Source organism: Colius striatus, chromosome 18 (assembly GCF_028858725.1).
Source record: "Colius striatus isolate bColStr4 chromosome 18, bColStr4.1.hap1, whole genome shotgun sequence".
NCBI classification, from domain to species: Eukaryota; Metazoa; Chordata; class Aves; order Coliiformes; family Coliidae; genus Colius; species Colius striatus.
The window spans coordinates 567,409-592,134 of NC_084776.1; the positions used below are offsets into that span (position 1 = coordinate 567,409).

General features: G+C 66.1%; 2 protein-coding genes across 7 annotated transcripts in view; both read right to left on the reverse strand.

Annotated features, from left to right (window-relative positions):
- The window catches only part of DNAH17 (dynein axonemal heavy chain 17), a 30,855-nt gene extending 23,909 nt beyond the window's left edge, over positions 1–6,946 (reverse strand). The window contains exons 1-20 of the mRNA XM_062010849.1: positions 6,611–6,946; positions 5,627–5,820; positions 5,216–5,408; positions 5,039–5,138; positions 4,869–4,954; positions 4,625–4,750; positions 4,232–4,387; positions 4,068–4,151; positions 3,666–3,833; positions 3,357–3,473; positions 2,990–3,249; positions 2,700–2,895; positions 2,412–2,558; positions 2,017–2,125; positions 1,698–1,801; positions 1,474–1,614; positions 988–1,131; positions 644–826; positions 290–544; positions 42–211 (exon numbers count right to left, since the gene is read on the reverse strand). Of these exons, the coding sequence (XP_061866833.1) occupies positions 42–211; positions 290–544; positions 644–826; positions 988–1,131; positions 1,474–1,614; positions 1,698–1,801; positions 2,017–2,125; positions 2,412–2,558; positions 2,700–2,895; positions 2,990–3,249; positions 3,357–3,473; positions 3,666–3,833; positions 4,068–4,151; positions 4,232–4,387; positions 4,625–4,750; positions 4,869–4,954; positions 5,039–5,138; positions 5,216–5,408; positions 5,627–5,820; positions 6,611–6,946 (3,269 nt within the window). The remainder of the gene's footprint in view (positions 1–41; positions 212–289; positions 545–643; positions 827–987; positions 1,132–1,473; positions 1,615–1,697; positions 1,802–2,016; positions 2,126–2,411; positions 2,559–2,699; positions 2,896–2,989; positions 3,250–3,356; positions 3,474–3,665; positions 3,834–4,067; positions 4,152–4,231; positions 4,388–4,624; positions 4,751–4,868; positions 4,955–5,038; positions 5,139–5,215; positions 5,409–5,626; positions 5,821–6,610) is intronic.
- A 694-nt stretch (positions 6,947–7,640) lies between these two features.
- Positions 7,641–24,717, reverse strand: CYTH1 (cytohesin 1). Of its 6 annotated transcripts, XM_062010517.1 has the most exons (14): positions 20,868–21,450; positions 16,417–16,499; positions 15,362–15,426; positions 14,628–14,694; positions 14,401–14,519; positions 13,984–14,064; positions 13,758–13,870; positions 13,539–13,687; positions 13,321–13,432; positions 12,151–12,153; positions 9,599–9,675; positions 9,366–9,437; positions 8,992–9,146; positions 7,641–8,805 (listed from the first exon to the last, which is right to left on the reverse strand). In XM_062010517.1, the coding sequence occupies exons 1-14, from the start codon at positions 21,307–21,309 to the stop codon at positions 8,727–8,729; spliced, it is 1,617 nt and encodes a 538-aa protein (XP_061866501.1). In that variant the 5' UTR covers positions 21,310–21,450; the 3' UTR covers positions 7,641–8,726. The 6 variants fall into 6 exon arrangements, 2 of the variants coding, with proteins under 2 accessions (XP_061866501.1, XP_061866500.1); XM_062010516.1 differs by lacking the exons at positions 12,151–12,153; positions 20,868–21,450 and adding an exon at positions 24,649–24,717; XR_009819976.1 differs by lacking the exons at positions 7,641–8,805; positions 8,992–9,146; positions 9,366–9,437; positions 20,868–21,450 and adding an exon at positions 24,649–24,717 and having other exon boundaries at positions 9,598–9,675; positions 12,151–13,047.
- Positions 24,718–24,726: the final 9 nt, after the last annotated feature.

The following is a 24,726-nucleotide window of genomic DNA, read 5'->3' on the forward strand; positions in this document are numbered from 1 at the left end:
GAACAGCCCTGTCCTCTTGCCAGGGCTCTCTGGGTCCCTACCTGGTGGTGACGTGGCTGGCGAGGTGCTGCCGGAGCGCCAGGCTCCGCTGCTTGATGTTGCTCAGCAGCACCTGCTTGAAGGGGCGGCAGTCGCTCCGCAGCCACCCTCCAAACACCTTGGTGTTGGGGATCTCTGACACCTCCTCACACAGGCCCTTGCACGCGTCAATCTGGGGACGAGAGCCGGTCACAGCCTGTGGCCAGCACCTCCCCAGGCACCCGGTGCAGCCCCGGCACCCACCACATACCTCCTGCTGAAAGAGCTGGAGGGACGGGAGGCCAGGGGTTGGCTGCTGCTCTGTCAACAGCTCCAGCTCCTCGGGGCTGGAGACACTTCCCAAGGTGAGGAATTGCTGCAGGAACTCCTCGGGTTCCACCAGCCACAGGTCGGCTTGGTCCTCAAAGCTGGTGCTGTACTCCTCGCCCTCTGCCATGGCACTGACCACCAGTGACAGCACCTCCTCCTGCAGCCTGGTGAGCTTCTCCTCCTCCTCCAACGTGGTCTGAAGGGACGGGCAGAGCTCTCAGGGACCGTCTGAGGGGACCAAGCATCCTCACCCACCTCCAGCTGAGCGGGGAGGTGATGCCTGCCATGGACTGACCTTGTAGCTCAGCTTCCCCGCCAGCAGCCGGGGCACACAGGCTGCAGGTTTGTAGGTATCACTGAGCAGAGACTCCATCAGCTCCAAGAGGCTGTTGTCAACTCCCACCTCCAGGGAGGGCCGGTACTGCAGCCTGCTGTCACACAGCTCCATGCGCACCTCCAGCAGCGGGGCCACGTCAGCCTGAAACGGGTCAGCGCTCTGCATGTGCTTCGTGTCCCTCCAGGCCCTGCCAGGCTGCACTGCGATGGGCACGTTTGCCCATTAAACAAACACCTGAAGAAACTAACAGGGAGCGGTGCGACGTGCTGAGCAGAGGCACTGCAGGGCAAACCTGCGCCTACCTCAGGGCTCATGTTGGTTCGCAGCAGCTGCAGAGATTTGTGGACAAGTCTGAAGAGTTTTTCCAGCACGATTCTGTCTGCGTAGTCCACGTAGTCCTGCCATTGCTGAGATGACTTGTCAGCCCTAAACAGACCTGCATTCTCCTGCAAGCAGGAAAAGACAGCCAGTGTTTGTCCATAAATACACATCAAACATCCCAGCTCCTGCACTCGAGTGTGTGCTCTCGCCTGGCCCCTGCGTCTGTCCTGCCTGGCTGTCGCACAGATCCTGCACCGTTCCCTTTCTCCTGGTTGTACCAGAAGCTGCAGGCAGGACCTCATCTGAAGGCACCACATCTCTGGAGCCCATGTGGGGTGTGGAATGGTCTTTGGCTGGAGTCTTAGCAGGCCACAGGGCTGCAGCCCAGCTTTGAGGCTCGTGGTGACAGAAGCGGGCTGGGAGCCGAGGGCTGGACTCCGACCAAGGTGCCCCGGGACGTGTCTCACCTCCACCAGCTCCTGGATCTTTGCACCCACATCCCTGATGGCAGCACAGCGCCTGGTTAAGGTGGCAGCTTTCCCATCCAGGTCCAAGAGCGTTGTCTCTTTGTTGTCTTTCCTTTCGAAGAGGGGAGCAGCCGAGCAGTCCTGCGGGCAGAGGCTGCGGCTGCTGCACTGTGCTGGGAAGCGTCAGTCCCGTGGCAGCCCTCTGACCCCTCAGCACAAACTACCTCCATCAGCTGGGTGATAGTTTCCAGGTTTAATTTTGCTTTCTGGATGCGGGTCTGCAGGTTATACAGGCTCTCTCTCATCTCTTGGATGTACTCCACGACACCTGGCAGGAAAGGGCACATCCAGGCTGGGCAGGTTACACAGGCACCACGCTGTGGTTGGGCTCATCCTCCCCCAGGGGACAGGGGTCTGTGTTTTGGGTTTGAGGGCTGTGGGGAGCCGAGGGCAGCTGCTGGGCAGGAGTGGGGATGGTGCCAGGGCCCAGGGATCATCCTCTAGATGCACAAAGAAGATTTCCAGCCAACAGTGGCTTTGTACCTTCATCGTTCCAAAACAGGGTCTGCTCTGCACTAGCCAGTTGCCCGTCCACCGCCGTCAGCTCCTCCGACACCAGCGAGAGCTCCACGGGCAGCAGCTTCCCCTTCACCTGGGAGCCAGCACGGCCACAGTGAGCCCCAGCAGGCAGAGGGGACCCTGCCCCTCAGACAGCACCCGTGTGACAGAGGAACAGAGTCCCCACACCACCAACATGGAGCTTGGGGTGGGAGGAGGTTGCTGTGATGGCAGCAGCAACAGCTTGGCTCAGCCATGGGACGGGCAGGGCTCCCCCAGGCTTCCTTGACCCATTTATAGGAGGCTGCCCAGACAGCCTCAGCCTGGACAGTGCTCAGGGCATGGAAAAGCAGCTGAGTCATCTCTCCTTTGCAACTTACCTCATTGTACCAGCCAACGATAAGATCCAGGCTGTCCACAAACTTCTGGAGAGTCTCGTTTTGAGCAAAGAGGCTTTTGGCACTGCTTGGGATTTCCTCCTGCTGCTGGAAGGTCAAGTACTTCACCTCCCGCAGAACAGCAACGAGCTGTGAGACACAATAGCCAGGGAAAAGGCATCAGCAAAACCTGAAGCACCTCACCAGGGTCTGCGAGGAAGTGGCATTTCCAGTGGGGTGCGGGATGGCTGTCACCCCCTGCGCCAGGCTGGCTGCCCCACCAGCACACACCTCTTTGCTGAAGTTGACGCTGAGGAGGGAAGATTCGGGGTCCCTCAGGATCAGGGGCTGCTCCAGGCTGAAGTGGCAGTCCTGCACGGCTCCGTGTGCCCACTCCTCATAGACCTTCTCACGGTAACGCTGCAGCAGCTCCATCATTTCTTTGTACTTCTCGGACACCAGTTTGGCTTCAGCACTGACCATCACCCTGCCAAGGTGGTGACAGAGGCCTCTGCAGCAGGAGGGCGCAGGAGGAGCCAGATCCCGCCTGGCCACTGCCCCAAGGGATGACCCTCACGTACGGGTGGCTGATGGCAAACAGGTCCTGGTGCTGCCCCTCCAGCCGCTGCTGCAGCTCCAGAGCCCACTTCAGCTGCCCAGCCACGGGCGGCATGTTGCGGTGCAGGGCCGGGCCTGGTGGCGGGCTGGAGGTCTGGGCATCATACAGCACCTTCACGGCCTCCAGCTCGGCCTTGAACATCCCCAGCAGGGATTGGTAATAGGGGGAAACCTCAGCCTTTATCAGAGGCCGCTCCAGCATGAAGGCAAACATGTGCACCAGCTGCAGGAGAAGGAAGGGCTGCAGCGTGCTGGGCTGCAGCAGAGTGCCATGGGCAGGGATGCCCCATGCCTCAGGGCAGGACCCTTCGAGCCAGAGGGCACAGGTACCTTCAAAGCAGATGCCAGGCAGTTGCAGTCCTCAAAGCCTCGGCAGAGGATGGTGGCCAACCTCGTGTCCACATCCTGAATCTTCTTCTGGAACTCTGCAAAGTCTTTGTTCAATTGCTGCCGGTAAGAGAAAATGATTTAAGGCTTCACATTTCCCTTCCAAGTCCTTCCTGAAGGCTTCACTGAACCCAAAGCAAGCACAGGAGCTGCCTGTGCCAGCCTCACACACAGCCCCTCCAGAATGATCTGACAAGTGAGGGGATTTTCCCATTTATCAGGTGCTCACGCTTGACACCAGAACTCACTCACCTCGTCTGTGGGATCTAAGGGATCGTATTTGCAGTCAGCTAAACTCTTGATGAGTTCAGAGACCTCCTCGTAGATCTGCAACACCTGGCTCCCATGGAGGTTCCCTCTCACTCCACCCATCTCTGCCTTCTCCAGCTTCAGAAACTCGATAGATGTCTGGTACAGCTCCTGGTGAGCACAAAGCACTGTCCCACCGGCTCCTCTGGGCAGCACAGCCTGGCTCCCCGGGGGTTGTGCTGGGGACATGCCCCTGTGCCCCCCACCACGATGCCCCACTGCTGGGCTCCCACCTCCCCTCTGCAGCCCCAGCCCACCCCTGGAGCAGTTTGCCCCTGTGCAGCTCTCAGGGGACCACCCCAGCACCCCCAGGGCAGGGGGAGCCCTGGAAAGCTGTGCTGTCACCTCCATGGTTTGGAGCCTCTGCAGGAAGGAGTCTATTCTGTTGAAGACAGGGGACTGGGGGGAGTCCCAGAGCTGTGGCTCCTCCTGGAAGCACAGAGGGGCTGTCAGGGAGTGGAACTGGTGAAGAGGGAACCAGGCAGACCCATGCTGTCCCCTGCACCCACCTGGAACAGCGTGGGCGTTGGGTTGGAGCAGAGAGTGCTGTAGGACTGGAAGAGCTTCTCTATGATGGAAATGCTCAGCCTGATCCTTGCTAAGGCCTCTTCGGTTTCTCCTTGCAGCTCTTTCATCAGGTCCTCAGGGCTCAGGAATTTACAGGTCTAGGACAGACAGATCAGGCAGGGCCGTTGGCAGAGGGGAGCATGGGGGGCTCCTCACAGGCTCTCTGGTGCCTGCCCGCAACCCACAGCTGCCCCAAACCATCCCCCTCACTGGACTGGGCTGTCTCCATGTCACCCTGCCTGGGCTCCCCACGCCTGCAGGTGTCACCCATCCCCTGACAGTCCCACAGGCGGCTGGAGCAGGGGCTGGAGCTGCTGCCAGCCCGGGGGCTTTACCATCTCCATAAGGAGGTTGCAGATCTCCCTCAGGAGGATGCTGGTGTGGGAGGGTGAGCTGTAGTGCGGGCAGTGAGCGCGGAGCAGGCGGATGGTGCACAGCATCCTGTCCACGTAGGGCTGCAGCTGCGGGAGCAGAACCCCGTCAGTGGGGCAGAGCCTGGGCAGGATTCTCACCCCACGCAGCCTCTGCCCAGAGGAGGAAGACAGGCAGTGCCTGGTTATTGTGGCACATACAGCTCACCTGGGAGTAATCAGCTTGCTCCATCTCTTCCAGCAGGACCCGAAGTGGCTGCAGGTGGAGGCTGATGTCTCTGGCTTCCTCCAGGTCTGGGCCAGGGAGAAACCCCATGTTGGGAATGGGGAAGCCTTGCTGGGGGGGCAAGAGGGCCACCACCTCACCCAGGGACTTACTGGCACTGACAGTCCTGAAGATGCTCTGGAGCGCTGGCCAGTAGCAGCTGTTGGCCTTCTCCAGCGTCTCAGCTAGTGCTGTCACTTGGGGCGAGAGCAGCTGCCGAGGAGAGGGGCTGCCTCAGCACCAGGGGCTCAGCACCAGGAGCACACAGCTGCCCATGGGCCAGGCAGTACCTGGTCATTGAGACACTGCAGATTGACCACCCTGGTCTGCCAGAACTCAAACTCAGTCCTGGGCAGGGGGTGCAGCCCCTCCAGCAGTGGCTGCGACGAGTCCTTGCTCAGGATGTCTCTGATCTGGTGGGACCACTCAATGACAATGGCATCCATGGTGTGCAGCACTGAGGTGTCCACAGGCTCCTCCAGGCTGAAAGGCAGAGGGGTGACACTCCAGCCAGCACCGGGACTGGCCCTGAGCTGCTCCAGGGCAGCATCATGTGCTTGATGTGGCCACCTCTGCCAGCACAGCCCAGCAGCCTGGCACGAGGCTCCTGAAAATGCTGTGCTGCTGTGCCCAGGGATGCTGCCCCAGCTCCTGCCTCTCCCTGCTGCCTCAGGCCCCTGCCAGGCTTTGCTGGTACCCACCAGTCCAGGATGGTGCTGGAGTCATCCTGCCTGTCCAGGCACTCCGGCAGTGGGAGCAGCGGCTTCCCCTGGATCTTCCCACCCATCACAAACATCTCGTTCTTCAGCTGCTGGGTTTGCTGCATGACGTCCTCCACCACCACCCTGGGCCACCCTGCCATGTTGTCCTCACTCCAGAGCAGGGGTGCCACGACCTGCAGGAGAGGGCTCGGCCAGGCTCTGGGTCGGGGTCCCCAGTTGCACCAGGCAGCCACGACGCTTTGCCCAGCAGCCCCTCTGCCCAGCCCACCCGCAGCTCCAGCAGCCACGGACGGGTTTTGCTGATCCTTTTCTTATCAGCACAACCAGAGTCCCCTTGCCCTGTGGTGTGTTTCCCACTCTCAGGGGTTGGGAAGTGCTGGGAGTGGCACAGGGGGTGCAGCCAGTGGGGTCAGGGGCTGCTGCATGAGCAAAACCCCCAGCACAGGGGGGTCATGGGGCTGCTGGGGCCCAGCTCAGCTTTGGCTGCTCTGGGAGGGAATATTTATGTGAAGTTTGAGAGAAATCCACTGAGACATTTCCCAGCTGTGGGGCATGGGGAATTATGCTGAGATTTTAAAACCACAGGGAGGAAGCGAGAGAGCTGCGGCCCGGGAAAGAACAGGCGTGTGACCTTCACCCAGCCCCGTGTCCTGCTGGGGCTCAGTCCCAGCGGCCGGGACTCCCCAGGCCTGGGCCAGCACCTGCGAAATGTTTCCTCTATTCAACTGAGTTTCTTTTTGAGCCTGCCTGGTTGTGGCTGCCACAGCCTGAGTGGTGCATGCCCAGCTCATCCCGCTGCCTCCACAGCCTGAATGGTGCATGCCCAGCTCATCCCGCTGCCTCCACAGCCTGAGTGGTGCATGCCCGGCTCGTCCCGCTGCCCCCACAGCCTGAGTGGTGCATGCCCAGCTTGTCCTGCTGCCCCCAGCCCATGCCCAGCGCCCACCCCTGTGGGCAACCCACCTCCTGCACCACGGTGATGAGCTGCTCCACGGGCGAGGGGCCGATGTCTCCCACCAGCAGCCCGCTCCGGCAGTTCTCCCGCGTGATGTTCTCGCTCTTCTTCTTCACGAAGTAGATGCCCTTGTCCCTGAGGGCGGGCGGGAAGCGGGTGCCGGCCAGCGGCTGCCCGCCGGGGTTCAGCCCCAGCACCAGCTCCAGCACGTCCTGCTGCCTGAAGAACTCGTCCAGCACGGCCGCGGCCTCCTCGCTGCCCACAAACTGGCTCCACTTGTCGGGCCGGACGCGCAGCAGCAGCGCGGCGAAGCTCTCCAGGAAGCCATGGCGCTCGTCCGCCATCCTGCGCCGGGGCTGCGGGCACGGCCAGGCCCCGCTCAGCGCCCGCGCCCGGCCCCCCACGCTCCCTGCCCGCTGCCCTCAGCCTCCCTCTGCTCGCTGCGGCCTCAGGGGAGCTGCCGGCCACAGCCCTGCCCGGCCCCAGCACCCCCCAGCCAGCCCCAGTCCTTCCCAGCCCCCCACATCCCGGCCCTCTCGCACCCCTCAGCTCTCCAGCACCCCCCAGCCAGCCCCAGTCCTTCCCAGCCCCCCACATCCCGGCCCTCTCGCACCCCTCAGCTCTCCAGCACCCCCCAGCCAGCCCCAGTCCTTCCCAGCCCCCCACATCCCGGCCCTCTCGCATCTCTCAGCTCTCCAGCACCCCCCAGCCAGCCCCAATCCTGCCCAGCCCCCCACATCCCAGCCCTCTCGCACCCCTCAGCTCTCCAGCAGCCTCCAGCCGCCCTCCACAGCCCAACTGACACTGGGCTCAGCCCCAACCGACACCAGCACCAGCCCCAACGGACACTGGCAGCAGCCCCACCCCCTGCCCCGCGCTGTCTGCCCACACAACCCCTGTGCTGCCCCGGCTCTGCCAGCCCCCGCCATGGCCCCGCTCTGCCCTGGCTCTGCGGGCCGGGTCCTGGGCAGGGGCTGGCGTGGGGGCTGGGGGCTGCTGCCCACCCCCAGCTGCACACAGAGCACAGGAGGCTGAGGCTGAGCGTGGTTCGGTGTTTATTGGCTGCAGACCCTCAGCACTACTTTACAAGGCAAAAAAACCCCAAAAACGATAAAACTTAGAATAAAAAAATCCTTCCCCCCCCGGAGAGGCCTCTGCACAACCACCCCACATACAAAATAATCTAAAAGGAGAAAACTATACAGGAGTATTTACACCTCTGATAAATAGACTAATACTGATCCAGGCGCCTCTCCAGAGCGAGCCCGGGGCCGTGGGGCAGGACAAGCTGCGGCATCTGCAGGGCAGAGGGGCTGCAGCCCAGCCCAGCCCCACAGCAGCCGTCCCTGGCACAGGCTGCAGGCACCTCCCACCGCCCACTCCAGGGCGAGGGGCTGTGCATGAGGAGACAACGGCCATCCCCAGCACAGCCCCCCGCCCCTTGCTGAGGGGATGTGCTGGCGGCGATGCCACACGGTGCTGCCGGGCCAGGGCTCTGCCCGGGCTCCAGCACCCCAGGGATGGGCGAGGACACCGCTGTGTGGCACCACTGCACACGGTGACAACCCACTGTCCCTGCCAGGACCACAGGCCAGGTCCCAGCAGCGCAGACCCAGGCCCGCTACAACGAGGACCACGGGTCGCATCTCCACGTCTCCCCTGCCCACCCTGTGGCTGCTGCCCCTGGCACCGCAGCACCACAAACCCACTGCTGCCAGCCACCAGCCCTCCCTCCCACGGGGCACCCCACGTGCCTCAGGATACGGTGCAGGGGGTGCTGGGGGAGCGGGGGGTGCAGGGCACCCGCGGGGCTGCGGCGGGGCGGGAGGTGGGCGCTCACACACGGCTCTGCCCAGCCCCGGCACCCCGCACGCAGCAGGGCTGGTGTCCCAGCTCCAGCGAGGGAAGATGCTGTCCTGGAGAGGAGGCAGTGATGGGGAGGCCAGAGCCAGTGAGGTGCCTGTGCCCACTCGCTCTCCCCATGCTAAAGAAACTGCAAAGCTGAAGCTGAGTCCTGGGCCCCCAAGGCCAGGCTGCAGCGCAGCCCCAGCCCCGCAGCCACCGGGGAGGGGAGACGCGGGGGCTGCCGAGGCCACGCCGGCCTCCCGGGGCCAATGGAGGCTGCTAATGTCTCTTGGTGGAGGAAACCTTCTTCTTCCTGGCAGCCAGCATCTCATAGAAAGGGTCTCGGCTGATGGCAGCCCTGGCAGGGGAAGGAGGGCTCCCGTCAGCTCCAGGCCAGGCACAGACTGTGGTGAGGTTGTGTCTGTCCTGGCTGGTGGGGGCTCGGGCAGGTCCCTCTGCGCCCCTGCCCCTTGCAGGGTGCCCTGGGAAGCACTGTACCCCTCAGACACAGCAGACCGGGCCCCCCGCTCCCCCGAGCACTCACTTGATGCACTTGATCCACTCCTCCTTCTCCTCGGGCGTGGGGGCAGAGATGCGGTACACGGTGTGGTTCCCCTCCACCACCCGCCCGTCCGCCTCTGTCTTGCAGGCCTTGATCACCTGGTCCTTGTTGTCGGGGATGTAGAGCTCGAAGCAGTTCTGGGAGAGAGGAGATGGGTCAGAGGCAGCTCCCACTCCCTGGGAGCAGAGCATTCCCCTGCCCGTCAACCCCAACGCAGCACAGAGGGACAGACGCTGTGACCCCACATCCCCCCCGTGCCCAGCCCCACATCTGCACTCAGCCCCCCACCACCTCTGCCAGGGGCAGCCCCCGGTGGCTGTGGCCCCTCCTGGCGCCTCCAGACCCCCGGCACTCACGGGCTTCTTGGAGTCCTCCACCTCCCTGATGCTCAGGTTCTCCAGGGGGATGATGCCACGGGGCTCTTTATCCTGGGAGAGGCAAGCAGAGGCTTTAGCAGCAGGCTGGGCACTGCCAGGCCCAGGGCTGGATGCTGCACACCCTGCCTGCCCCCCAACACCTCGTGCCACCCGTGCCCAGACCCCGGTGTGCCCTGCCCTGGCCCAGCACCCCCCGAGCAGAGGCCACTGACCGTCGTGTACTCGAAGTAGTAAAGGCAGTTGTCGGTCAGGATGAACCAGCGGCGCTTCCACGTCTTCACGCGGCCTCCTGCGAGCAGAGAGCGGCGGGTTGGGCGCAGCCCCGGCACACGGCGGCCGCGGCAGAGCCGGAGCCCCCGCGCACACACACACACACACAGAGGCAGCGTGGCCGGGCGCAAGCAGAGCCAGGCGGGCGCAGCAGCAGCAGCACACACACCGTGCCCGGCAGCGAGCGGCAGCGCAAGCAGACGGATGAGGATGGAGGCGGTGAGGGGCCAGGCCCAGAGCTGCGCCCGTTCCCACCCCAGGACACGCGCTCGGCGTGGCCACGGGCACCGCAGCCGCGGGGCAGCACGGGCACGCCGGCGCCTTCGGCTGGCACCGGCCGCGGCCCAGCACCGAGCGAGGCACCTGCCCACGGCCACGGGCTTTTGCTCAGACGGGTCTCACCACTGCCAGCACAGAGCGAGACGCGGCTCTCTGCGCTCGGGGTCTGCTCAGCCCCGGGCCTGGCTCTCCCTCCACCGCACAGGCATGCTCTGGCCATGGCAGCGGAGCCGGACGTGCCGCCGCGGACGAGCACCAGGCTGTGCCGACTGAGAGGGTCCCGTGTGTGCTGGGGCTGTGCTCTGCCCTCCCAGAGCCTGTGTGTGTGCTGGGGCTGTGCTCTGCCCTCCCAGAGCCTGTGTGTGTGCTGGGGCTGTGCTCTGCCCTCCCAGAGCCTGCGTGTGTGCTGGGGCTGTGCTCTGCCCTCCCAGAGCCTGTGTGTGTGTTGGGGCTGTGCTCTGCCCTCCCAGCCCCTGTGTGTGTGCTGGGGCTGTGCTCTGCCCTCCCAGAGCCTGCGTGTGTGCTGGGGCTGTGCTCTGCCCTCCCAGAGCCTGTGTGTGTGTTGGGGCTGTGCTCTGCCCTCCCAGCCCCTGCGTGTGTGCTGGGGCTGTGCTCTGCCCTCCCAGAGCCTGCGTGTGTGCTGGGGCTGTGCTCTGCCCTCCCAGCCCCTGTGTGTGTGCTGGGGCTGTGCTCTGCCCTCCCAGAGCCTGTGTGTGTGCTGGGGCTGTGCTCTGCCCTCCCAGCCCCTGTGTGTGTGCTGGGGCTGTGCTCTGCCCTCCCAGAGCCTGCGTGTGTGCTGGGGCTGTGCTCTGCCCTCCCAGCCCCTGTGTGTGTGCTGGGGCTGTGCTCTGCCCTCCCAGAGCCTGTGTGTGTGCTGGGGCTGTGCTCTGCCCTCCCAGAGCCTGTGTGTGTGCTGGGGCTGTGCTCTGCCCTCCCAGCCCGTGTGTGTGTGCTGGGGCTGTGCTCTGCCCTCCCAGAGCCTGCGTGTGTGCTGGGGCTGTGCTCTGCCCTCCCAGAGCCTGCGTGTGTGCTGGGGCTGTGCTCTGCCCTCCCAGCCCCTGTGTGTGTGCTGGGGCTGTGCTCTGCCCTCCCAGAGCCTGTGTGTGTGCTGGGGCTGTGCTCTGCCCTCCCAGAGCCTGTGTGTGTGTTGGGGCTGTGCTCTGCCCTCCCAGAGCCTGTGTGTGTGCTGGGGCTGTGCTCTGCCCTCCCAGCCCCTGTGTGTGTGCTGGGGCTGTGCTCTGCCCTCCCAGAGCCTGTGTGTGTGTTGGGGCTGTGCTCTGCCCTCCCAGAGCCTGTGTGTGTGTTGGGGCTGTGCTCTGCCCTCCCAGAGCCTGCGTGTGTGCTGGGGCTGTGCTCTGCCCTCCCAGTGCCTACATGTGTGCTGGGGCTGTGCTCTGCCCTCCCAGCCCCTGCGTGTGTGCTGGGGCTGTGCTCTGCCCTCCCAGCCCCTGCGTGTGTGCTGGGGCTGTGCTCTGCCCTCCCAGCCCCTGTGTGTGTGCTGGGGCTGTGCTCTGCCCTCCCAGCCCCTGTGTGTGTGCTGGGGCTGTGCTCTGCCCTCACAGCACACTGGGAAGGCCTCACACCCTCCTGCTGCCCCGTGCCAGCCACACACCTACCGCCGTCCCTGTCCTGGGGCTCTGCAGGGCCAGGCAGCGCTGGCAGAGCTGCACAGGACCGAGGACCAGCACAGCCCAGGCAGCAGCCCAGGCACTGCCATGAGCCCTCAGCCTGATGCAGGGCACAGCACAGACAGCTCCTGCCTGCTCCCCTCCAGCTCCAGGCACTCAGCACCCCCTAAACCCCGTGCACAGGCTGGGGCCCTACCTGAGGACACCTCAAACCCGTCCCCATCCCTCATGGTGCTGGTGGCAAAGACCCGCTGCCTGAGAACACGGCGAAGCACGGCCAGGCTGGCAGCCCCTGCCAGAGGGTGGGCAAGGAGCAGCCACAGCCCCCTCCATCCTCAGGCCACGGGGCGTGCCGGGGCAGCAGAGGGGGCTGAGAGGCTTGAGGAGGGGCTCAGCCTGGGAGGGGCCGGTGCCCTGTGTCCCTGCCCCGGTGGCAGAGCGTGGCGGTGCCCGCGGCAGGCGAGGGCCCTGGCGTGGTGCAGGTGGTTAGCAGCAGCAGCAGCAATGACACTAAATCACCAGCAATTAGAAACGAAAAGGAAACGAAGCCCCAGCGGCGTGAGCAGAGCAGGGAGAGGGGTACGTACCTCCTGGAGTTGGGGGCAAGGAAAGGAAGAGCCAAAATCATGGAAACATACAAATGAGGGAGAAAAGAAAATTACAAAAAAGGGAAAAAAAATAAAAAGAGGAACCCCCAGAGATCCCCCCTCACCCCGCGGGGCAGTGGGCAGGGGCAGCGGCGAAGCCGTGAGGGGCTGGGCTGGGCCGGTGGCACCGCCGCGGCGGCCGACCTGCCCTGGCTCGCTGTGGCTCTGTGGGACGGATCTGCTGGGCTGGGGGCGGTGGGGGCTGGCCCCTGCCCCATGGCCCTGCCGTGGGTCCCTCCCTGCCCCAGGGGTGAGCTGTGCCCACAGCCACTCTGCTGCCTCTCCTCCCAGCAGCCACACGCAGCCCTGGGTGCTGATGTCCCGTGCCAGCGGCCACTGGGCTGCTCAGGGACCGGAGAGGCAGCTCTGGAGCTATCCCCGTGCTCCCCACTCCAGAGCTGAGGCACAGACAACCCTTCAGTCCCAGGGCAGGGCACGGTGCAGGGGTAAAGGCTCCTATCCCATCCCGAGAGGGTGGCAACACGGCACAAACACACCCCGGGGAAAGGCCCTCGCCAGACCCTGGTCCTGCAGCACCCTGTCCCCCCTCACTTAACCCAGGCAGAGGGTTCCCCAGAGCTGCCGAGAGAAGCCACAGGAGCCAGGGCGCGGGGCGGGGGATGCCATGCACGCTGCCTGCACGTGAGCCGCGATGCCGAGGCGATGATGCCGTGGGGAGGTGAGGCAGGGGCTGGCCCGTGGCATGGAGGGGGGCACGCACGCAGCCTGGGGCAGCTCGCCACACGCTCCCGGCGCCTGCTCCGGCAGCACCCACTGCCGACAAGGGCCTCATGGTCTCTGCGCTCGAAACGCTGGACGCCGGCACCAGCTCCGGGGCTGCCCAAGCGAGAGGCAGAACCCTCCAGACGCCCGCCCGGACGCACTGCAGGGCCCTGTGGGCTGCCAGCTCCCTCCTGCCGCCCAGCCCAGGGAAGCTGAGGGCTGACGGACGCACAGACGCCTTCCCACAGAGCTCTGCCCCTGTCTGCAGCCTCTGGCCCCTCCACTGGGCCACGCTCCGAGGCACAGGCAGCCCAAGGGCATGGCACCCACGGCCCAGCTCCATCCCTGACCCGTCCTGGGCCACAGCTGCCCATGGCCAGCACTCACCGAGCTTCAGGAGCCAGCCCTCGCGGTCGGGGTTGAAGAAGGTGTGGGTGAGGTCATTGCCGTCGTCCTCGGGGATTTTGAAGGGTTCGTTCTTGATGCTTTCATAGAGATTCTGGTGCAACGACACCAGGCATCAGCTCTGCTCTGCCCAGGAGCCCTGTGACAGGCCAGGGAGCCTCTGCTCTGCCCCACAGCCTAGCCCTGGTCCCGGCCCTCACCCGCAGCAGCTCCTCGGGCAGGTCCCCGCCGTCGTTGATGCCGCGGTTCATGGCGATGAAGCGCTCTGCCGTGGGCTTGTCCTTGACGTTGGGGTTGTGCAGGCTGGTGTTCAGCATGATGATGGCGAAGGAGAGCACGTAGCACGTGTCTGCAGGGGCAGAGGGAGGGTGAGCTGCGGGGCAGGGCGGCTGGGCAGAGGCGCCGGGGCCGGGGCTCACCTGTGGACTGGAAGACGCCGGGGTTGCACTGGCAGTACCGCTGCGCAAAGGCCTCCATCATCCGGTCGATCTTCTGCGCCTCCCCGGGCAGGCGGAAGCTCCACAGGAACTGCCTGTGAGGAGGGAGGCACTGCACTGCCCCAGGGGCTCTCTGCACCCCCCAGACCCCGCTCGTCCCCAGCATGTGCCCACTGCCTCGGCCCCTCGCCCCGGCCCCTCCGCTCACCGCAGCGCCTGCACGAGGTTGAGGTCGGTGAACTCGTGCAGCTCCACGAAGGCATGCAGGACTTGGATGTTGAACTCATCCCTGTGGGAACAAAGCCAGAGCACGAGGGGTGCATGATCAGCGAGTCCTGTGACTGCCGAGCAGCCCCACGGCTCTGCCCCACTCCAGCCTCAGTTAGGGGAGGAATCTGCAGCTACACTTGCCCCGTCTCCCCGGGCTGCCTTGCACACACTGGCCCTTTGCAAGCGCCAGCCATGGGTCAAACAGCCCCTAACTGGCCCTGGCACTGGGGATGCCCGGCCTCCAGCACCCCAACTCGGCTGCCCTGCAAGCTCAAGGAGCAGCAGTGTCCTGTCTCTCAGGCTGTGGCAGCCCAGGGTACTCCCAGGCCAGCGGAGTGGGCCCAGGCCAGCGTACCTCTCGCCCAGGTAGTCACCGATGGCTGTCTTGTTGAGGCCCTCTCCCTTGTACAGGAACTGAGCGATATCCTCACACGTGTTCTTCAGCAGGTCGTTTTCAATCAGGAACTGGATGCCCTGGAACGGTGCCACTGGTGCTGCTCTGGGGCTCGCTGCTGCCCCCCAGCCCTGCCCCAGACAGGTTGGTGAACCACCCTGCTCCCCCTCCATCCCACCCTGTGGTACCTTCTTGGGATCCATGTTGAACTTCTTCCTGCCCATGGCCACCTGCTTGTTCCTCTGCATGTTCTTCCTGCAAGACACAAAGCTGCTCTGAGCACCCAGGAGGAACCTGGCTGCCTCCTGCCCATCTCCTCACCCCTTGGGCAGAGCATAGCGCAGAGGAGTCATCCTAAACCAAATCAGAGCCAAGAAACTTTGCCCAGGCCAGCTGCCTTGTGTGGATCATGCACGAGGTGAAGCTGGCAGGCTGCAGCGCAGCAGCACGGGGCTGCTCCTGCTGGGTCCTGTCCCCAGGGTCACCCTCTGCAGAAGGGGTGCAGCAGCCTGGCACGTCACCTCTGCACGGGGAGGCCGGGGCTGGGTCTGATGGGCTGTGGGCAGAGCGGCCCCGGGGCCCCTTCACGCCTCAGCGAGTGACTGGAAACCTGCTGCCGTCAGCTCACGGCGGCTGGGACCCCCTAATCCCCGCTGGCACGGCCTGACAGCTGACAACAACACAGCCTGATGGGCCCTGTGGCCAGACAGAGGGGCTGAGGCTTGGGAAAACAGAGCTTTGGAGCAGCAGCTCAGGCTGGGATCTGCTGCTACCGCTCCCAGGAACTTGGAGTGCCCTGGACAGCCACCAGCACCCAGGGGCCGGGCTGCTCTGCCCTGTGTCCCATGGCTCCCACCCGGCACGAGGAGGGGAGGGGGCTCAGCAGGGCCCCGGGGGTGCTGCTGCCACACACAGGACTCACCTCTCCTCCGTGGACCCCAGGTTCTCGATCTCATTCGTCACTTCTGCTATCTCATCTTTCAGACGCTGCGGGGAGAGAGCACATGAAACAGGAGGGGCCTCTCCTCCCTCCCACAGCCTCCAGCCCCCCAGTCCTGGTGGCAGCCCCTCCCTGCTTCCTTCCACCCCAGGGCTGAAGCAGCTCGGGGGGCTCTGGCTGCACCCCCTGCTAATCCCCTTGCAGCGCTGCCATGCTCGGTGCGTGCAGGAAGGAAGAGATTCAGAGGATAACAACATTACCCCCTAATCCCTTCAGATCATGGCCAGCATATGGCAGTAATTAGCCTGTGCTGCCCTAATCGGGGCCACGACTGACGAGTGTCCCAGATGAGCACTGACCCTGCAGCCGCTTGCCAGGCCACTGGCCCAGAGACATGGTCCCTGCCCATGTCAGGGAGGGGCTGGCACTGAGGTGCTGCTGCCCTGTGCCATGGGGAATGGCACAAGTGCAGAGCCCAGAGCTCTGCAGGGCACAGGAAAAGCTGCTGCTGCCTGGGTCTGGCTGGGCAGGGGGCTGCAGCCCGGCCATGGACCCCTGGGACCCTCTCCCCCCTCCTGAAGTCCCGCAGAGGCAGTGGGGTGGCACATCAGGGGCTGTCTCACAGCAGTTGCTGGCATCTGCCCCACAGGCCCAGCTTGCCCTGCCCTGCACTTCCAGCAGCTCCATCTTCCACCCCTGAAGGTCCATGAGGTCCCTCCTGGGCTGCAGGGAGTCAGAGGCTGGCAAGCAAAGGGGATGAGAGCACAAACCCAACCCGCAGCCCTGCCTGGGCCTGGCTCCTGCTCAGGCTCTGCAGGTGTGGGACACTGCACCTCATCTCATGGCTGCTGCAGACAGCCCTGGCCAGGGCAGCCTCTCCTCCCCACCTCACCTGGGCCACCCTCCCCTTCCCCAGCAGCTGGTGAGGGGACCCTGGACGGGGCTGCAGGGACCCTGCCCACTGACTCTCCCTGACAGGGGACAGCCCCAGCAAGAGGCTGCCGACAGGGGGCCGTGTGTGATCCCTGGTGCCACACCTGTATGTCAGCCAGCAGCTCCTGCTTGCGACGGCGGATGTTCTCCAGCTCCTGGCACTCCTCCGGGGTCAGGTCACTGGGCACTGAGCAGAGACACATCCAGGTCAGAACATGTGGCCATGGAGATCCTCCCTGCCTGGGGCCCGTCAGGAGCTGAGCTGCTGGGTGCCCGCAGGAGCTGGGCTGGTGAGTGGATCCTCGGCCCCGTGCAGCGGGCGAGTGGCACCAACGGCATCCCAGGCACGCGAGGGCCGGGGCAGCGGGGGAGCCGGGCACCGCCGGTTCCTGCCGATTCAGCCCGCGGCGCCTGGGCAGCGAGGCCAAGCACAGCCCCTGGACCGGCTCCAGCGCTCCTCCCTCCGGCCCCAGCCCTGCCACGGCTGGTTTCACTCCACTCTACCCCAGACAGGCCGGTGGCGGTGCCCATCCCGGGCCTTGCTATGGCTGGGCAGCTCTGCCGTGCCCCACAGCACCGGGCTCCACGCAGACCTGGGTCAGGTCACATTGGGCCAGCCACAGAGCAAACCAGCTTCTGGCTGCCCTTGCTGCCCCTCCACACTGCATCTGTCCTTCTGAGTCAGGGCTCGGAGCTGGGGCACCCTCCAGACAAACCCTGTCCCCTGTGACAGAATCACGGAATGGTGGGGGCTGGAAGAGACCTTCAGAGCTCATCCAGTCCAACCCCCCTGCTAAAGCGGGTCTCACCTAGATCAGGTCACACAAGAACGTGGCCAGAGGGGTTGTGAAGACCTCCCGAGGAGCCTCCACAGGCTCCCTGGGCAGCCTGGGCCAGGGCTCCCTCACCTCAGCAGTGAAAGAGCTTTTCCCTATGCTTAAGCAGACGGACACCCCGCAGCACTCACCCCCAGACCACCACCCGCAGCTGCCGGGCCATTCCCGCTGCTCCCCGGTGTGTGACCTGCTGCTCTGCCCCAGCACAGCCTCCCATTCCTGTCCCCAAGGTCACGGCTCCTGCCCCGGCCAGCGGCTTCCAGCAGCCCCCAGCACCCACACCACGGTCACCCACCGGGCCCCACAGCACCGGCCCCTCGTGTCGGCTTCAGCCCGGGGCTGCCGCTGCCCTCTCCTTCCCCCGTGCTCCCGCTCCGCTGCGTCCCCAGGGCCGTGGTCTGCAGGTCGCTGCTGCCGCCAGCCCCCAGCCCGGGCTCACCCGCAGTGCCAGGGCCGCCGCGTGCCCTCGTGCCCCGGGCTCAGCCCCGTGCCCCTGGGTGACGACCACACAAACCCAGCCTCTGCACTCAGCCCTTCCCCGGCTCCCTCAGGCTGGCTGACGAGCTTCCTCCCTTTCAACACCCCCTGCCAGGGCTGGAGGCAGCCTGGGCTTGCGACACCGACCCTGCAGACGCCGTGGCAACACTTCCCAACAGTGCCAGCCTCTGCTGCCAGGGAGCACGAACCAGCCGACCCAGCGCACGGCACCAGCTTAAACGCTACCAAAACTTCACATCCGCGAGGCCTGGCCTTACCCGTGCACCCCAGCACCGCCCCTGCGCCCCGGAGCCACCCCCTCAGCCCCTCCTGCCCGGGGCACCCGGCAAGCCCCAGCTCGCTGCGGGGGCCCAGCTGCACCACACAACCAGAAACCTCCCAGTCGCTGGCTGGAGGCAGCCGAGGCAGCCGAGCCAGCCCCGGCAGCAGCAGCCCCGGCAGCAGCAGCCCCGCTCCCCTTGCCCACCTGCGAGCGGGCAGGGGTCTCGGCAGGCCCCAGGGCAGCTGCGGCAGAGGACGAGGCACCGCAGGGTACAGGGGGACGTGGGGTCTGTGCCGGAGCCTGGGAAGGTCCTTTGGGTCCCTCCCCGAGAGCACTCGTGACACCAGCCCAGCCATGTCAGCAGCAGCCAGAGGAAGAGAAACCCCAGACGCAAGAGCTTTTCTGGGGAAGGAAGCGGGTGTTAACCCTTCCCTGGCGCTGTGCACAGCACCCACCGCGCCCAGCCGGGCCGAGGGGCCGCCAGCCTGGCTGCGGGCATGACAGAGCCATGGGGATGGGGAGGCTGGGCAGGCACTCGCTGCCCCGGCCTCAGCCCAGCCCAGGATCTGGGGCACAGCAGCCCCCAGGATGCCAGCACGGGCACTGCTCCCTGACAGCATGAGGCCCCAGGGGTCCTGTGCAGCAGCAGCAGCGGGGCATCGAGGGGCACCAGCAGCACTCAGTGTCTGCCCAGGGCTCCAGGGTTGCCAGGGCTGTGGTGGCTGGGAGCAGCAGCAGCACCATGACCCCTCTCCCACCCTGGCCAAATCAAAGCCCCTGAGACACAGAGACCACCCCACTCAGCCCCTGCACTTCTCCCCACGCTGCTGCCCGAGCCACGCAGGCACAGGAGTGAACACCCAGCCCCCACCTGCCTCCCCCTCACCCCTGTCCCAACAGCCTCCCCCTCACCCCTGTCCCAACAGCCTCCCCACGCCGAGCTCACCGCTGCCCTCGGCCCTCAGCACCATCCTGGCAGCCTGTCTCCTCCAGCTCCCTCGGCTGTGCTGGTGCTGCCGTGGTTGCCTGTTTCGGGGCGCGGGCACCTGCCCGGTGCTTCCCGGTGAGTCAGGGCCCTGCGGAGCCAATGAGCTCCGGGGCTGCCGGGCCGTCATCCGGCCTCGCCAGGAGCCAGCAACACCCTGTTCCTGCCCGACCGCGACAGCGCCTTAACTCCTCTGCTCCCAGCTGGGCACGGGGCAGCCAGGGCCCTGCTCAGCCCTGCGCTCGGGGGACGTGACGTGTTGGGGTCTCAGCCCTTTCCTTCTGTTGGGGCACTAGACCTGGCACATCCTGAGCTCACTGCCACAATGCCAGGGTCCCCTCCACTACCTGGGGCCCCTGCCCCAGACCTTCCCCTGCAGGTCCAGGGCCTGCCTGGGCTGTAAGGATGGAGGCTCAGGCAGGACCAGGAGGAGCTGGGGTGACCACTGGTGCCTGCTGCCCACTGCAGACTCCACAGCAGCTCACAGGGCCAGACAGGACCAGAACCAGAACCAGGAGCAGGGCCAGGAGCAATGCTGGTCCCCACAGGAGATTGCTCCCTACTCCCCTTGCTCTAGGGTGCCTGTATGGACCCCACCATACCAGCACAAGACCTCTGTGCCCCCAGGACCGTGCCTGCTGCAGGAACAAAGCCCTGCCCCGTCCCTGTCCCTGCCAGCTGCCTGGAAAGGCTGCGTGAGCCTCGGCCACCTTGACTCAGCTAAATGCTGCTCAGCAGCGTGAAATGGAGACACAGCACCCAGGCGCCAGGAACAGCTCACAGGGAGGGAGGCCTTCACGCCAGTCTTTGGCCCACAGCTCCATGGCAGCACCAGCCAGTCCCTGCCAGCCCGTGCCCCAGGGGTACGCAGAGCCCGGGCCGAGCCCGCGGTGCTGCGGCTGCGCTCTGCTGCGGGCGCTGCCGCCCGCTCCTGCCGTGCCCCTCGGCCGCGGGGACCACAGGGCCCCCCGAAACTTCCTGCCCGTCTCAGCACACCACATCCTGTTTGCAGCAGCCTGTGCGCATCCTGGGTTGCGTCAGCCCCATCCTTCCCCACCGACAGCCGAGGTGCGTCAGGAGAAGGGTTTGGGGGAAGGCGGCTCCAGGAAGGACCCTCCCAGGCGTCCGGAGCACACGGCCTCGTCCTGGCACAGCGCTGCCCATCATCCTGTCGCCCGTCACCCTGCTGCCCGCGCCCAGAGCCCGGCTGGGAACTCAGCCCCACAGCCCTGCCTTGCTCCCCAGCACCTCCAGGCCCCTGCGCTCCCCACGACAGGCCCTTGGCCCACAGAGTGCCCAGGACAGCACTGGCTGGGCTGCGCCCAGAGCACAGCCTGACGTGCCCCACGGTCACTCCTCACTGTGCTGGGCCTCAGGAGGAGCAGAGCCACTGCCGCTCGGCCTCAGCTGCCAGCAGGGTGCTGGGCTGGCTGGAGGGGTCTCACAGCTCCATGGCCACCCCGCAGCCACCCCCAGTCCCACGCTCGGGCAGGAACCCACAGACAGCAGCAGCAGCTCACGCAGGCAGCCAACCCTCACCAGCTTCCCCCGTGCAGCAGGCCCTGGGCTCTCCCACACACAGTTTGGTTTGAAGAGCTGCCCTGGGCTGCCCTTGCAGCCGCATACACCTGCAGCTGTGATGGGGGCTGAGCTCTCGTGCATCGCCCAAGGCAGGGCAGCAGGGCAAGGGGCTGGGCCAGGACGTGCCACAGCCACACTGGGTGTCTGCGTCCCCCCAGCCATCACCACTGGCTCCCAAGCACCAAACGCCGGTGTGGGGCAACGCCAGGCGAGGCAGCCAGTGCCAAGCCGGGGCCCAACAGAGGCCTGAGCCCGGGGAGGCCGGCGGCGCCTGGGGAAAGGAGACAGCAAGGAGCAAGAACTCCGTGCTGCCGTCAGCAGGAGCCGTACGCAGCCACATGCGCTGCCGCGGGGAGCCCCTGGCACGCAGAGGGGAGGGCATGGGGCGCCTACCTGCCTTGGCAGCCACCGAGGGGCACAGGAAGGCCTGGAAGCTGGAGGCGCAGAGCTCGCTGACCGTCCCCATGCCGCGAGGTGCCGCGCAGGACGCCGTGGGCTGTGCCGGGCGGCCGGGCAGCGTGCAGGCCGCGGAGCCGGGGACGGTGGCTCTGGCAGGGGAGCTCCAGCCGCAGGAGCCCACGCACCAGCCGCAGCCAATCCCCGCCTGCACCACCGCCGCTCCGCACCCCGGCTCCGGCCGGCGGCTCCAAACCAGTCGGAGGACGGGGAGTTCGGGAAGTGCCGGGCAGCCCCCCCGGCCCCGGGCCGCCTGCCCCCGGCAGCCCCGCTGCCCCCGCGGGGGGCCGGCACCCGGTATTTTTAGAGCGGTTTTATCCCTCCGTATTAGAGCATTAAGCATCGGGAGCCGGCGGTCGCGTAGCAACCGGCGCTGCATAAAGGAAGGTGCACCAGGAGACGAGGCGGCTCCGGCGGGGCGTGGGGAGCTGGGGGTGCTGCCGTGGCCCCCGCGCCCAGCACAGCCCCAACAGGCTCAGCCTGTCCCGGAGCCGTGCACGGACAGGCCCTGCCGCAGGCTGGCGGCTGAGCCCCAGCAACGAGCTGCAGCTCCTGCAGCACGAGGGGAGGGTCCTGCCCTGGATCCCGACCTCGGGGGCAGCTGAGGAGGGGGAGGAAGGCACAGCCCTCCCACCTTCCAGTCCCACTGCACCCGCATCCCCTCAGCCCCACAGGCATTAAGCAAACCCAAACCGGATCAACAGCTCTTTCCCTCAAACCAGGAGCGATCCCTGACGCAGGGCACGGCCCTGAGTAACAAACCCCAGAGCCTGTTGGGGCAGGAGGCAGCGTCCCGCAGGCAGCTCGGCTGCCAGGAGCCAGCGGGGTCTGCACGCTTGCCCCCGCAGCTCTGGGCACACTGAGCTGGGCAGGCAGCGGGGAGGAAGCCATCCCCATGGGCAGGAGGGGACCCTGGCTCCTAGGAGAAGTCTGATTGCAGATGGGAGGAAAGGTAGAGGAGAAGGGCAGCTCCAAGGCTGTGAGGGCAGACAGGCATCCACTGCTGACGTGACTGACCTTCTGGTTTCGGCACCACTTCCCCTTTCCCAGGGCCTGAAGCAGTGGTTGCCACAGCACTGGGAGCCACAAGGGCAGGTGAGAGGAGTCAGAGGGACGAGGGTGCTGAGCTGGGCCCATGGCGTGGCAAGAACCTCTCTGGGGCCTGGACTGACCCCTGGAGAAACCCCACACAGCAAGGGCCAGGCACAGCATCTCCCCTGCTGAATGACCCAGACACCCTGACCCTCACACCCTACCTGGGCCAGGGAAGGTGTTTACAAACACTCTGAGGCCTCGCTCCTCCAAAGCCTGTCTCAAAGTGGGGCTTTGGAGAGCAGCTCCACCCCCAGCAGAAACGTCCAACCCCCCCCAGTGCACAGACAGGATGGAAAAGCCGCTCAGGGACACACAGGCCCTGCTGTGTCCCTGACACCTGATTGCTCAGTATCAGCAACGTGGATTGTCATTCTCTGCTCCCAAGCATCTCAGGAGGGGAAACAGCTAGTGGCCTCTTCTCAGCACAGTGCTGCCCAAGCTCAGACAGCTCCTGGATCTGCTCTCTGAGCCCCACACCATCCCTGCACTGACTCTGTGTCTTCAACAGAGGAGTCCCAGAGCTCTACAGAGAAGCCTCTCCTCCAGCCAGGCTGGGACACTCACCCAGGCTCACCCCTGCACCACGCCAAGGACAGGGCTGGTGCATCACCCACAGCTCCCCTGGCAGCATCCTCCCTAGCCTTGGCTCCCTGGTGCAAAGATGCCTCTGTAACTGCCCTCCTGCCCAGGCAGCGAGTCCCCTAGGCACAAGCTGCTTTACAAGAGGCTGCACGAGCCCCACTTAAGAGAAATCCCTTAATCCCCAGGCCAGAGTGCGTAGTAATCCCTGGGGCGCAGCAGGATTACCAGTGCTGCCCAATGCCCCTCACGCTGGGGCTGGGCCCAGCTCAGGACCGGGTGCTGGGTTGGGATTGTGCTCCCCTCCGCTGCTCGCTGGTGCTGCAGCTCGAGGGCAGGAGCAGCTGGGATGGATCCCACGACAGCAACGAGCTCCCGTCCAGAGACGTTGCCCAGCACCACTGTGTTCGGTCAGGCCCGCTCCAGGGGTCAGGCCCGCTCCAGGGCTGGGTTTGGCCTCAGCGTTGTGCCTGGGGGGAGATGCTGGGAAGGGGGTGGGAGCGTGGCCCCGTGCCCTGGCAGGAGCGGGGGGAGCCCACATCTGTGCCGCCAGCTGCTCACCCCAGGATTTGCTCTCTGCTCAGGCAGACGGTGGGAGAGGGGCTGCAGACTGTGGGGCAGACACTGGCGTCAGCACAATTCCACCAGCCAGAGCCTCCCCACCAGGCACCCACCGCACTGAGGCCTCAGCCAACTGTCCTGTGCAAAGCCAACAGAGCTCAAAGGCTCTGGGATGGCTACAGGTTGTGATACTCCCATGACCGGGGCAGCAGTGGGGGCTGGGAAGAGGCTGGGCCCTGCAGCCCCCACGGCGCGGGGCTGTTTCTGATGCTGAACGCAGGAGGTGTTGCAGGCGGCTCTGGAAGCAGCGAGAGGCTGCTGGCAGAATCGTTCCCCACACTGGGGAGCATCCAACACGCCTGTGCCAGGCCACGCTCCAGCAGGGCTGGGCACTCGCGCCTTATCACACACAGTAAACTCCCCACCACCCAGCACAGTCACGGCTGGGCTGGAACAGAGCCTCCTAATCAGCTGCGTTGCACAACTGTGGCAGGCAGGAAGCCGGCCCGAGAACCAGCGCTGCCGGCAGCACCCTGGTGACCTTGGCTCCTGGAAAGAACGGTTACCAGCACAGCTCATGGCATCAGGACCACGGTTTCAGATCTCACCCTGATAGACTCCAGCTTCCCCCCTAACAAAACCCTCACCCGCAGCAAACACACCTGCAGACCCACAGGAACCTGCCTCAGCGGGCCGAGGCACAGGCAGCGCCTTCCTGCCCCATCCTGCTCCTCAGCGCTGGGAGGGAGTGCTCTGCAGCCACGGCGGAAAGCAGGGAAGCAACCGGCAGGTGCACGGCCGAGGGGTCTGGCAGCCCCCGAGCCACCTCACCACACCTGCCCCGGGCGCACGCTGGGCACTGCTGTGCCACACACACGCTGCCGAACCGGGGTGGCTTGTGCGCCATCCACACGAGCCTGCCCCGCGGCTCTGCAGCCTCAGCCCGCAGCGGCAGCAGCTGAATACCAAGTGTGAGCGGCGGAGGGAGGGAGCGCAGGCAGCGCGTCCCGGAGCGCAGCGGCACCGACGCCGCGGGCAGCCCGTGAGCCGCGGCGGCTGCGCGGGGCCGCTGGGGCTCAGCCGCCGCGAAGGACGAGGCCGCGGCGCCGGGGAAGCGGAGCGCGGGGGCTCGGCGACGGGGTGGACCCGGCCCCGCAGCCCGGCCCGCGGGCACCCGCCGCTCGTCTCCCTCGGCGCTTCCTCCGCCGCCCCGCCCCGCCGATGCCGCGGCCGCGCGTGGGCGATCCCCGCTCCGGCACCTGCGGGCGCGGGTCCCGCCGCCCTCCGCCGCCCCTCCCGGCCCAGAACCGCCGGCCCCGCTCTCGCCCTTGAGCGCGGCTCGGCACAAGCCTTCCCCCCTCCACCGCAGCCCCAGCGGGAACCGCCCCGGCCCCTCGCCCCGCCGGCCGCACGCTCGGGGCCGCGGCCTCGGCGCTCCCGTGCCCCCGCGGCGCGGGTCGCGGCCCCCCCGGCCCGCACTGACCGTATCCGCCCTCCTCCTCCATCCCGCCGCCGCTCCGGCCCCGCCCGCACAGCCGCGCCGAGGCCGCCACGGGCGGCG